At 36.9% G+C, this 14,127-nt stretch overlaps 1 protein-coding gene across 6 annotated transcripts in view; it reads right to left on the minus strand.

The window, feature by feature from the left end:
- LOC127969851 (echinoderm microtubule-associated protein-like 4) overlaps positions 1–14,127 on the minus strand; it is an 88,130-nt gene that overhangs the window by 45,206 nt on the left and 28,797 nt on the right. Inside the window, exon 1 of one of the 6 annotated variants that reach the window (XR_008156377.1) lies at positions 12,336–12,615. The exons of 2 other annotated variants lie outside the window; for them this stretch is intronic. Coding sequence is in view for 3 of the 4 variants with exons in the window: in XM_052571971.1 (XP_052427931.1) it covers positions 12,336–12,420 (85 nt within the window). In the remaining variant the exon portion in view is untranslated. Of the gene's footprint in view, positions 1–12,335; positions 12,759–14,127 lie in introns of those variants that run through there. 3 more of the 6 variants (XM_052571971.1, XM_052571972.1, XM_052571975.1) reach the window with 3 other exon arrangements.

The following is a 14,127-nucleotide window of genomic DNA, read 5'->3' on the forward strand; positions in this document are numbered from 1 at the left end:
GCTTGTTTTGAAATTGACTTCTGTGTGAGCTGTGTTTCATACAACTATACACAGTTGACAATACAAAACAGAGCTTTTTTTTTGCCTGTAAAACTTTTAATAATATGATGCACGTTATCCTTCAATGAATAAAAGTCGGTGACTTAAGGAACCTGGACACACGTGAACATATATAGTCACCACAAAAGACTCCACTGGGGTGAATATATAGGCTACACCAGACACAAGCCAATACACACCAACAACGCTCAACTGTTTTATAGTCAAAACTTGACCAAGAAACTAAGTGCAAACATTTCAAGGTTGCAGGAAGTTGCCAATAAAATCCAATCTCTAGAGGGCTGCGAAACGGCTGCAATATTTCATTTGCTTTCTCTGCCCGTGGTTTCCTCCCTGTCTGCAGGTCCTTCCTCTTAAACCGTCTTATCTCAGCAGACCACGGAAACATGGAGAGGGCAAACGTTTATAATACAATGCATTTCTTTGAGAGGAAATCGCTTTGGGAGGTTGTTTGATACTGGCAGAGTGTATGGAAAAACCAAGGGCAGAGGGAGCACACTAAACAGAAAGACAAAGAGAGGGTTGGAAGGTGACGGAGTATCCCCAGGTAACCTCCACCGAATATATATCAATGGTGTGACGTTACTCCAGATTGGGATACACCTAAAATGCAGATAAATTTGGCCTCTTCCAAATTTCTACCCATGATTCCTTGTGGGCTAAGAGGAAGGAAGGCCTACGCACATGTCATATTTCACAATAGCTCATCACATTCCTTAGTTTTCTCCCCCACCCCTTGAGCACGTACACTTAAATGCACACACACCTCCAACCTAACACACATAACCTCAGAATAAAACCAATTTATCTTGCATAGAAGATACGCAAACCACCCAGACTCGGACCAGAGCCCAACATACGCTCATGCGCACAATCTCATGGCACGTGGCCAGACTGCATGCTCGTAAGACTTGTTTTTGGCATGCTTCATTTTGACTGGAGGTCTATGGAGGAAGTCCTCAGGATTAGATGGCAGATATACAGCTGAGATAAGACTCAGTGGTGCAATCAGCTGCATTCAGGCTCCAGTCGCACACAAACACAACATTCGCTAGCATTGATTGATGTGTCTTTTTAATGTTCATCATTTGCAACACTTCATGTTAACAGATAGCTCTGATAATCTGTCATGGTGTTTAGCTGTGAGCTTCCGGAGTACAAGATAAGGGATAGACGGAAGCATTGACTGGCCGCACACAAAACGGGGTTGGACTTGACCTTCATGAGGCAGCAGAGATATCTCTTGTGTACCTGGCAAAGAAAATAATCAAGTCACGCTGCCGGGGGTTAGGAGATCATTAAAACACTCAGCACACTTTTAAACTGGAGTAGAGCAAAAGGCTGCACATGTCTAAACTGGTTATGTCTGTGTGAGAGTCTTATATGGTTTAGAGAACAAAACATTTAACTGAAATAGGGTTATTATATTCTCACACGTGCATTCCATAATTAAATGGACCTGAATGCTTGCAAAAAGTACTATAGATTTATCATGTTTTATTAGACATGTACCATATTCTTTTAGCACACAGTTCCATCGTACTATAATGATATCATATTTTTTGGTTGCGCTTTATTTTACACAACCACTTTCATTGTACTTCCTCAGGAAAGTTAAATAGTAAAATAAGGCTGAGTTAAGGTTTGATTTAGGGGTATATACTAGGTTAATACCTAGTTATTACTTAGATAATGCACTTACTGTATTAAGCACATATATACACAGGTGCTGGTCATATAATTAGAATTTCATCAAGAGGTTGATTTATTTCACTAATACCATTCAAAAAGTGAAACTCGAATATTATATTAATTCATTAGACACAGACTGATATATTTCAAATGTTTTAATGTTTAAAACTGACAACTAAGGAAAATCCCAAATTCAGTATCTCAGAAAATTTGAATATTGTGAAAAGGTTCAATATTGAAGACACCTGGTGCCACACTCTAATCTAATCTCAGTCTAGTTCTGTAGGCTACACAATCATGGGGAAGACTGCTGACTTGACAGTTGTTCAAAAGACGACCATTGACACCTTGCACAAGGAGGGCAAGACACAAAAGGTCAATGCAAAAGAGGCTGGATGTTCACAGAGCTGTGTCCAAGCACATTAATAGAGAGGCAAAGGGAAGGAAGATGTGGACGAAAAAAAGTGTACAAGCAATAGGGATAACCACACCCTGGAGAGGATTGTGAAACAAAACCCATTCAAAAATGTGGGGGAGATTCACAAAGAGGGACTGCAGCTGGAGTCAGTGCTTCAAGAACCACTACATATGCCAGGCATGGGTTTCAGCTGTCGCATTGCTTGTGTCAAGCTACTCATGAACATCAGACAGCGTCAGAAGTGTCTCGCTTCAAAAAGGACTCAACTGCTGCGGAGTGATCCAGTTTTGTTCTCTGATGAAAGTAAATTTTGCATTTCGTTTGGATATCAGGGTCCCAGAGTCTGGAGGAAGAGAGGAGAGGAACATAATCCACGTTGCTTGAGGTCCAGTGTAAAGTTTCCACAGTCAGTGATGGTTTGGGGTGCCATGTAATCTGCTGGTGTTTGTCCACTGTGTTTTCTGAGGTCCAAGGTTAACACAGCCGTATACCAGGAAGTTTTAGAGCACTTCATGCTTCCTGCTGCTGACCAACATTATGGAGATGCAGATTTCATTTTCCAACAGGACTTGGCACCTGCACACAGTGCTAAAGATACCAGTACCTGGTTTGAGGACCACGGTATCCCTGTTCTTAATTGACCAGCAAACTCGCCTGACCTTAACCCCACCGAAAATCTATGGGGAATTGGGAGGAAGAGGAAGATGCGATATGCCAGACCCAACAATGCAGAAGAGCTGAAGGCCACTATCCCCTGGCCCCTGTCTATGTAGAACAGGTCTGTAAAATGAACTATTTTGTACTGTGGTACTTTTGAGAAAACTGTGATACTCCAAAAACCACAATAGTACTGTATACAATTTGTTTTAAAAAGTCATTGTAGTTAGGGCTGCAACTAACGATTATTTTGATAATCGATTAATCTGTCGATTATTTTTACGATTAATCGATTAATCGGTTTATGTACTTATATTTTAGTTTTTTCCATTTTTTCCCCAAGTAAATTATTAATAAAGGGTCTTTATCATTCAGCATAGATTTTTAAGAGATTTTAACCATTTTGCATTGTCATATCCTCATCAAAAATATACCTGGAGTTGTTTTATTATGTTAGTAATCCTTTGTCGAACTCTTCTGCAATCAAAACACTGACCCATACTCTAGCAAAATTCACAAGGAGATTTCAAATATTGTTTTCACCATGGCAGTCCTTAGAGCTCCTAAAGTAGTTTAACATCCCAAACAAAGCTTAAGGAATCTTTGAGAACATATTTTCACGAAGTATAAGGATAAAACAGAATAAAATTGCAGTGCATTGTATTTTATTATTTACTGGGAAAAAGCTTTATAGCTTATGCTGTGAAATTGTAAATAATCCTACGAAAAAAAAGTGCCAATGGCATGAAACCTGAATGGAAATCACAATTTAAAGTAAAATCCATCAGAAGGTTGTCCAGAAAAAAAAAATTGGGACACACACAAAAAACCTGCTGTGTGAAAAAGAGCAGTGAATACTTAGAGAAGAAGTGCATTTTAAATATACTCAAACATTTACCTCTCTCATTCAGTCATAATTAGTCTGCACGACTGAATTTTGAACTGGTAAACGACAAACTGATCACATAACATGTTTGTAAAGCTTTAAATGTTAACTGTTAAAAAGCAATGTTATCAGCTTTTACGACTAAACATTTGCAAACAACCTTGTACTGGAGAATCTGCACAAATAAAATTCTTAGGGGCCGTTCACATATCGCACCTAAAAACGCGTGGAAAACGCTAGTCGCGCCGCTTTCTCCTTCTTTCCAAAGCGCTCGGGCAGAAGCGCCCCTGAGGCGTCTGCCTTTGCTAAGCAACCATGACGTGCTCTCTCCATGACGTGCCCTCTCCATGAAGACCCGGAAATTTCAGCAAAGGATAAATGGATGCGGTGTGGACGCGCCTGGAAAAACGGGCGCATTGCACCGCGTGCGTGTCGCGACCGCGTCGCTTCCATTATGAGAGTGCATACTGCGCGCCTACATAGGAAATAACGAACTTGAGCACGCAAAAGACACGATATGTGAACGGCCCCTTAAACAGTTCAGTAGTGCAGAGTTTACAGGTTACTCTTCATTTTGAAGGCTCAAAGTAAAGTACTCCCACTTCCCGCTGAATGCTGCAGAGACGCTGTTCGGGAAGCACGTGACATAAAACGAGGCCAGCTATTGGCTATTCGCTACTTCACCTGCTGTACTGGCTGAGTAAAACCTCCGGTGGCTCATTACTGCCACACTTTGGTCACCGCAGATTTGAAATATGCACGAAATGAGCCGCTTATGGCAAATAAAATTTATTTAGCGACGAATCGATTACTAAATTAGTTGACAACTATTTTAATAATCGATTTTAATCGATTAAATCGATTCGTTGTTTCAGCTCTAATTGTAGTACTATGGAACGATGTAATATATTGTAGTACTATGTAAGCGATTGTACAAATCATCCAAAAACAGTCCAAAAACAGTATTACCACAGCCTTTTTTTAAGCATAGTATTGTTAAAAGTAACTGAAAATACACTTTGCAATACCATGGTCCAAACTTTATTAAAAAAAAAAAGACTGCTACAGTATAATACCATGTTTTTTTTATATTTTTGCATTTGCAGTATGGTAATTGCTCAACATGTGACTGTGAAAGGCAGGGAAAGCCACAAAAGGGAAGCTGTGCAAGGCCTCTGTAATACTGCTTTGAGTCATTTTGCAGAGGTGAGCTCATACAGGAAGTGACCTCAAAGATGTGGGAGATAAGAGCAAAAATTCTGAAATAAATTGACACTCTGCTTTCAAGCCGTGATGCATCTCTCAACTCTCGGTTAACATGCAAAGATTCACACTACACATTGAACCCGAAACTTATGCTAACAGGAGATATTTATAATCCTAACTAGAACACTGATGAGTGAGTGGTGTTTGCCCTTATAAAAGTAATCGCCATGAAGCTACCTGCTGAAGGGTGCCTATTTATTTGCCCAAGGAAAAAACAAAAATAAAAATAAAAATCAACACTATTTATAAATTAAAGTCACACTTTTGTAGGGTTATAGTCCTTTTATAGAAGTACCAGTTACACAGACTTGCTCAGACAGCCTCTTGAGACTGGGAATCATTGTTGCATGCAAGCAATATGAATTAAACATTAAACAAAACATAATTCAGCATATCCACACACAGGGGATTACATACTCGTACATGTGTCACAGAAATGAAAGCTCAGTTGCATATTAGAGACTAGGGAGGAAGACGCTTGCGCTCTGTCCTCATCTCAAGGTGATGAGCTTCCACACTAGACTGTTCAGGAGAGCTTGAATATTCATCATCTTTACAATTGCTTTGCTGTCAATACAATGAATCATATACTCTGCTTTTTATCTCCTGTTGTGATTTTGTGAAGAAAGTCATAAAAGATGACACAACAACTCTAACAGAATATTAAGACTGCAGTGAGAGTGGCTCAGTGTAGCTTCATGAATGAGATTCCTCTGCCTTCAGCAGGCCAGCATGCATGTAACAGACACGATTAACTACACGGCACTGAATCTTCATGTTAATGATTCATTGTAATGTCCCGGGGCTTGACACACAAGATACACACATACTCTTCCTCACACAAAACCACACACACACGCACTAAAACATCTGTGGGGCATATGTGGGATTAGATAGTAAGTGGTACTTATTTTCACCACCTTTTCTCCTTCTTATATAATGGACAGTTTGAGCTGTGCTGATGTTTAAAAGACAAAACAGACTCTGGTTAAACTAATTCACTAATCCACTAATACAAAGGCAGCACAGAGATCCACCAAATAACCACTAGCTGTTTGGAACAACTACTGTACTACCATACCAATTCTTGCAGTAAGCATTTTACTAAGCATACTATGCAACTTACTGTATGCAATACCCAGATAGCAGTATACACTGTAATGTTATACTGTATCCCACAGTTCAATGTGCTTAACTTGATATTATAACATTTCCATGTGACTAACAAATCCAGAAGCGATTTTAAATATATTGTGACATTCTACAATATATTGCGATATAACAGTGCAACTTGAACTTGTACAAAAAAGTTGTTCAGACCCTTCAGCAATTGGGGCATTTGAAAAAAATGCAGTTAAATTTAAATTAAATGCAATTCAATTAAATAAAACATGTAGTTTTACATCAAGGGTAGGGATGTTCGTTTCGGTTCTTTTTTCTCACTGACAACCAACGTTCGTTATCCGATTATTACTCTACCTGTTAGCCGACAGGATTATTTTAAATTAGAATTGAATTAAATTAGAAAGGATATGTTTATGTAGCTATAATTTCTTATAGGCTATTTTTTATTCTTGTTCTTTTTTAAATAGACTACTGTTAATTGAAAGGATTTGTTGTGGAGTGAGGGGAACTAAAAAAGCATAGCTATGTTTACAGTGTTTATTATAATATTTGTAAACATTTTGTGTCGGCATTACGCCTATTTCTGAATGAAATAATAAAATGCAACTTATTAATATAATTTTCTCTCTAAAAAACTTTTTTTATGTAACGTAGCCTATTTTAAAAATGCAGCAAACCTTTTTAAATATTTTGATAGATTACTGAAAATAAATAAAGAAATGACTTTTTAAACCATTTAACTGATTGTATTCATCGGTCATTGCATTATAAACATACTTTCCTTGTAAAAAATACCCAAGAATGCTTGAAGAACACAGATAAACCATATATTCTGTGCAATTGTATGTTTATTGTCTTCAAGTTTCATCAGCTAAAATCTCCATTGTGCGTCTTATTCAGCGATAACTGGATACCTTTGTCCATATTAGGTATATCCTGGAGCGTTGTCAGTAGTATTACTTCTGCTATGCATGTGGAGTTTCTGCACAAGGATGCCCTCCGGCTTCCAGGATGAATTAAACAGTCAATGCATTACGTGTGTAGGCTACTCAGCAATGCTCACAAAACCCTATTTTGGGTAAAAAATAGAAAAGATAATACTTTTCTCTAAAGAAACAGGATTAAAATTGTAATTGGAAATAAATACTAGAAATATTGTGATAATTTTTAAGCCCATTGCTAATCCCTAATACTATTATACTTGTTTTAAAATGTACATAGTTATATTTATATGCACGTTTATTATTATTTATTATTATTCATTTTTATTATTCATTTTTTATTATTCATGATGTAATTTGTCACTTCAGCATGACATAGTATTGTTTACATTTTCTAAAAAAATAAAAATTAAATTAAATAAAAACAAAAAACACCTGAACAATTCAGCATAATACAGTACATACTGTTACACTTAGTATTAAAAAAAAGAATAGTAGGCAATGAACAGTGCACACTGCACAGTATGCAGTACATAGCATTCCATTGTAAACACAGCCAACATGTGCCCAATAATGAAGGTCTGTGCACGGAAATAATAAAATGTTTGTCTCCCTGAAGTGCTAATTATTGTGCTGCAGATTCCAGCTTACTGCCTCACAGTGGCTTTAAATTGTTTAACTCGTGTGGTGACATGTTTGTTTAAAGACATTAAACTGTGCAACCTGCACTGAGAAAATTGAAGACAGGGTTTACACAGCAGCACATTTGCTAATGAATTAGCAGGATTATCACAGAATTGCACAAAGAACGCCACATCCGTTCTATAAAACCACACATTGATTTACCCTGTGTTACTTAACAGGTATACATCGTCCTATTTGCCGTCACTAAACTGTTTAATACTAATATCAATACAGCACTGGCCTTCAGACACCCTGGCCTCAAGATATCACTATCAGCATTGTATCAAAAGAATCAGGAAGAATCACGTCACAATCATGGTATCAGATGGTAATAGCATATTCAGAATGCCACAGTACTTCAAAGTCCTTTAAAGAAAGCTTCAGAATCACCATCTATGGAATGGATGTGCAAAAATACATGGTACTGTGGCCAAAAACCTAGTGGTTATACCATGGTAGATTTCTGGTGATATTTTGTTAGCATCCAAAGATGATTTCCTCATGGTATACATATATGTATAGATATTTATATCTGTGCAGACGTCCAGGCAAACATAAGTGGAAAAGCTAGAAGTTTCTATTCACACATTCACAAAGTTTAGATATATATTGTACAATTTCGAACTAACCTCTGAGTGCTAGATAAACTTAAACACACTAACATGTCCTACACAAACACACACACAGCAGTTGTCCATCTGTGAAAGTTGTCTGAGAGATTCTCTCAGCTGGAATCTCTCCTAACGTACAGTACTTCAACTCCAGCGCCAAATACAAGCAAACGGTTGTAATAGAACGTGTGTGTATACACGTGTAGCTACCTATCTGTATTTTGAGGACAAAAAAAAAAAAAGTCTTGTGAAACCTCATTGTTGGGACGTACTCATTTGTACAAATAAAGTTTGTTTGTTTATTTAATCACGAAATAATTTAGTTTATATTTACACACCTGGATGACGAGTCTTCTCTGACTTTTTTGTTGAATAAAAAATTTGGACTTTTCCTAACTTTTTGAAGTATTAAAATCAGTATTAAGCAAATATTCAGCGACTAAGTTATCACGATATGCATGTTATGATTTGTACATTTTAATATATATGTATTTTTAAATATTGCACAGCCATGAGCTGTACATACAACCATAAAAGTCTTTATACAGTAGATGGTCGGTCCAACTGTGCTGTTTGTCAGCTTCCTTTTAAATGATGTGAAAAGTTACAAATTGATATTAGACAGAGAAAGAGAGAGATCTTTTCATCTTTTCATTACATTTTGTGTATTTGGTTTAATGGAAAGTGTTTATGTGTTTAAGGTTAAAAAACATTATTTTCCACATATTGTACAATATTGTTTCTCCTCAATGCCCCGCCTTTCTGAAACACAACGATTTCTACAAAGCTCATCGTTCTGAAAATCAGTGGATCAGAGGTGTGCTCTGATTGGCCAGCTATCCATTGCATTGTGATTGGGCGAATATCTCAAGCATGTGACTCAAATGTTACGCCCCTTACTACACTGTGATGCCATTTCCCTGAGTGCCTAGACAAAAATATTAAAACCCATTACAAACTAGGCATTAATTCTGTCCAGTGAGGACATAATTACAGATTATAATGATTTGTACTGTATTTTTACACATAAAACCATCTGCATTTGTGATCAGAGAAACGACAAACAAATCATCATAAGTACATCTATAATAAAATGCTAATCAACAGCGATTATTACTGCTTAGAATACAATGAAATCTCGTTTGCCTTAATTATTCATTTTAAGAAGCCATATAATCTCACAGAAGGATTTATTTTAAACACTCGACTGACATTAAGTGAACTTAATGACGGAGTAAAAACGTTATTAAATGTGGGATTTTCACATGCTCTCAGATGGAGCAGCATTTCTATAGTTCATTGAGAAGATACGCAAACAGCTGTCATTATCGCGAATGATTTCTTCGATTTAAAAATCCTAAATCGTCTGCGCTTATGAACGTAGTTTTGCATTGCATGTCAGTGAACTAAGGCTCTGTGTAGCAAATGCTGCTACACCTGAAAGCAGTTGATGGAGATTTATCGCTAATCACAGAACCGGCTTTACTGACAAAATGCGCATGAAAATCATGATATTTGCATTCAATAAATCGTGGAACTCTAGTTGTACACATATGAATATTTGAACTGTTCGAGAATAGTGTTGTGAATACAACTAAACCAATGATTTCTAGTCGTGTCCTCTTTTGGAAGGCCAAACAAAGTATTTTCACTTTTGCAATGAAACGCACAGTGTCTCCACAACATGGTTGCCTTGGTGGTGGCAACAACAATAAAGTTACGCCTTCTTTCTTTGCGTCAACATTTGGGCGGTGTTATGCAAATCTTTAGGGATCTTATGTATTCACAAACAGCTTGTAACACTGCAAAGAGAAAAAACTTGAAATCGCATCATATGACCCCTTTATGACCCCTTTTTCTGCAACACTAACAGAACTGCAAAAATAATGTTTTCAAACAGGTTTCCATCATATACCATTGGTGAGACAAACCCAACACTCACGCTATTGGTCGAGCCTTTGTTGCGCAGGGCTGGTCTGGATGCTTAAACAAACAGAGCAATGTATTGAAAGCGACACAGAGACACATTGTTTACACTTAGAGGAAATAAACCTGTAATGGTTTACTTACAGTTGTCTCTGCATACAAACCCAGATGGGAGAAAGTGTTTTACCATTTTTAAAACAATATCAGACACTTCAGCTTTCATTAAAGAAGAGAACTAAGAAGGAAAAGTGAGACAGAAGGAAGTCAACAGAAAAGCTTGTGTACCATCTGCAAAAATACAAACACAATCTGAACACAAGCTGAACACATACTACAGGTAGATTCACAAATGGTGTGAGCAAAAACACTCACACACACATTGGTTAATCATTCACTTTTTTATTGTTTCTTAACCAGCATTTATTACAATGAAAGGAGAAACACCCTGACCAGAGGCAGTATTCTGCCCAAATTCAGCCACTGAACCTGAGTATTTCTTTTTCACATCCTCAGCATTAATGCTCTAACCCTAACCAGTCTCACACACACACACACACACACACACACTTTTAAACACACACTTACAAAGAGATTTGCTTATATTGCCCCAAGCCAGTTCACCATGAATGAGACACCACAAACAGACTGTACAGACGTGGCATCCCAAGAAAAAGCCACAAGACACAGATACAAGCATTACACATACGCACACAAGAAAAAAAACATAGAAAAAGACAGCGTGTCAAGATAATCCTTGAATGCTGACTTGAGAAAGCCTTATCTGGAAGATCAAAAAGCTTTTAAAATCCTTGAGGATTGAAGGTTATATAGACCATATAGACAGAAGAGAATAAGACAGACAGAGATACATGCTGTGATGCAAAGCTGAATTCTCTGAAGTCATTCTAATATGCTGATTTACTGCTCAAGAAACATCTCTGTAAAAAAACTGCTTCTTAAAGTTTTTGTGGGAATTGTAATACATTTACTTAAAATATAAATATTTTGTAACATTGCAAATGTCTTAAATTAATGTCACTTTATAAATTAATAGATTTATGAATAAAATCTGACCCCAAATGTGAATTTACTTAAATGATAGTATAAACCTGAAATATCACACCAAACTGAGACAGCTATAAATATGAATCACTATTTTACATTTAGAATGCTGTTTTCAACAGATTTCATTTCTAACAAAACTCTTAAATGAGAAATCCTCCAGTCTACCTATTTCCTCAACAAAAGTCCAAGGATCTGCTAACAATGTAAATTAATGTGCAAGTTTAATGGTTTAAAAAAATAAAAGAAAAAGCATAACTCAAAAGCATAAAGTTCTGTGCTAAGTTTGTTGCATTGAGTTTAAACAATGAGAAAAAGTCAATTTAAGTCTACAGTTTTTTTGCAATGTGGAATCGTCTGCTGTGGGAATACTCTTAAGTTAAATGAGTAAGAAAAGATACAGCAAATTAGCATTTTTGCTGGAAATCTATGTCAGATTTGTCAAGCCATCATAAATATTAAATTATGGTTAACATCTACAGTACACTCTTAAAAATAAAGATTCCAAAAGGGGGTTTTCACAGCGATGCCGTAGAAGAACCAGTTTTGGTTCCCTAAAGAACCTTTCAGTGAACAGTTCTTAAAATAAATTTTTTTTCTTAGTGTAAAGAACATTTTAATAATCTCAAGATTAGAACCTTTGTCCACTGTAAATAATCTTTTGTGGAATGAAAAGGTTGCATGGATGGTAAAGGTTCTTTGTGAATTCATTGAGGCCAATAAAGAACCTTTACTTCTAAGACAATAACCACACAAAGCTCTCTATCGGTGTGGTGACCAGCATTCAAATAAACTGCTTTACTCACGAAACACACACATAAATGGCTGAGTTGCATCAATGTAGTGAGGTTAAAGCATTACACACACTTCCTCTCTGTGTGGTGTGCAGAAGGGAACCTCCAAATGACAAAAAGGAAGACTCATACTAATACACTGCGAGCGCAGACACACATGCATCAGTCTCACACACACACAGCTCTCCCCACAATCCCGCAGCGCTGCTTTACCGGTGCAGTGGTGGTTCAGCGTGGCCGTAGAGTTGCACACTGGAGCTAAACCTGTCGTACTGTCTTCCATTCTCCGCTCGCGCATATGTCTGCAATCTTCACTGCTGCTCGTCCGCTTGTCCTCGTGTCTTCCTTTCTTGTCTGTCTGTCTGTCTCTTTGAAGTCTGTGTCTCTCTTTTCTGTCTCATACACACATTCTTTCTTTCCTGGACAGCGCTGCACACATACGTCTGCTCACACAAAAGCCAGGGCGAGCGAGTGAACGCGAGGGTGAGAGAGAACAAGGGAAACTAGAGGAGGAGGAGATAAAGATATAAAAAAAGAAAATCTTTGTAGGCTAAGGGAGTGGCTAAAGCTTGCACGTCTTTAACCTCTGCCGTTCCGACACAGCCACACACAGTGTATGTTGTTTTACTGTGCGCTGGGACGGGGGGAAGGGAGTGCAAGGAGAGGGGAGGAGACCACGTGGAGGATGTCAAAGCTTCCAGAAACTGGCATGCACACTACAGCAAATTGCAACAGCTCCGCAGCCCTCTTTCAAATGACCGGGCACTGGCTGCTGGAAGTGAAATATTTGTCACATCACATGATTTAAGACATCAAGATGCAAAACAAAACTGTAAATTGCAATTTCATATAATTGCTGAGGCTATTCCGGTTGACACAGACTGCATTTCACAACTCAAGTGTCCTGCATATAGTATGCAAGAGTAGAAATAGCGATAGGCTCAATGGAAGTTGCTAGGCTGGTGCATGTGGGCTCAGAAGTACACAAACCTGCATGCTGCCTTCTTTGCTCATTAAAACTTTGGATGCAATTTATTTTAAGGTGTCCTTGTTATAGTGTAATTATACATTTAAGTACTGAGTAAAATTAATCAACTACATGTACTTACAATATGGTTAGGGTTAGGATTAGGGTTATTTTTAGGGTTACTTGCATGTATGCATAATTTATTATTATTATAACAGTAGGTATAGTGCATGCAACAAGTGTAACGGACCCTTTAAAATAGAGTGTTACCAAACTTTAAGCGTGACTAATTACTTCAGAGATTAACGAAAATAGAATCATGACAAAGCTGATTGGCTGATGGAACCTTGTGAAAACTAGCATTTTATTGTATTGAATGTACAATTGTAGTGCATTTAAAATCCAAAAAGTATGTTTAAAAAAAATATATACTATATAATAATTTTAATGAAACAAAAGGCCTCTTAAGTGTCCTTAAAATGCACTTTCATGTTATTATTTTTAAGCAAACTAAAGTACACTTAAAAAGTGTAGTTTGTAAAAATGACAAAATTCTAATTTTTTTTTTAAAGTACATTTTAAACCATTCTTTTTTATTTTTTTATTTGCTGATATATTTTAAACAAGTGCACCTATTTTTAATGCTTTAAATATGTACAACTAAAGCACATGTAAAGTACTACCTAACTGTAGTGTGTTATTCAATGTTATATTCAGATATTATTTTAATGTAATAAATCACATCTTTATCATTACAAAGGTTTAATTACAATGTATTTAATACATGGAGATTAATTAGGAATGACATTAAAGTAGTTATCTTTTAGTTTTAGTATATTAGATTCTTTATGAAAATTACATAAATATATAATTGCATAATATTTAAGTGGGTAATTTTTTTTTTCTTTTACCCACTTGTTACTCATTGTAGGGCTGTGCAAAAAATCGAATGTGATTTTCATGCACATCTCATCAGTAAAGACGCTCCTGTAATTAGAAGTATATCTCCCAGCACGTGCGTTCAGATCAGGGTTGCCA

Source organism: Carassius gibelio, chromosome B13 (genome assembly GCF_023724105.1).
Source record: "Carassius gibelio isolate Cgi1373 ecotype wild population from Czech Republic chromosome B13, carGib1.2-hapl.c, whole genome shotgun sequence".
Classification (NCBI taxonomy): domain Eukaryota; kingdom Metazoa; phylum Chordata; class Actinopteri; order Cypriniformes; family Cyprinidae; genus Carassius; species Carassius gibelio.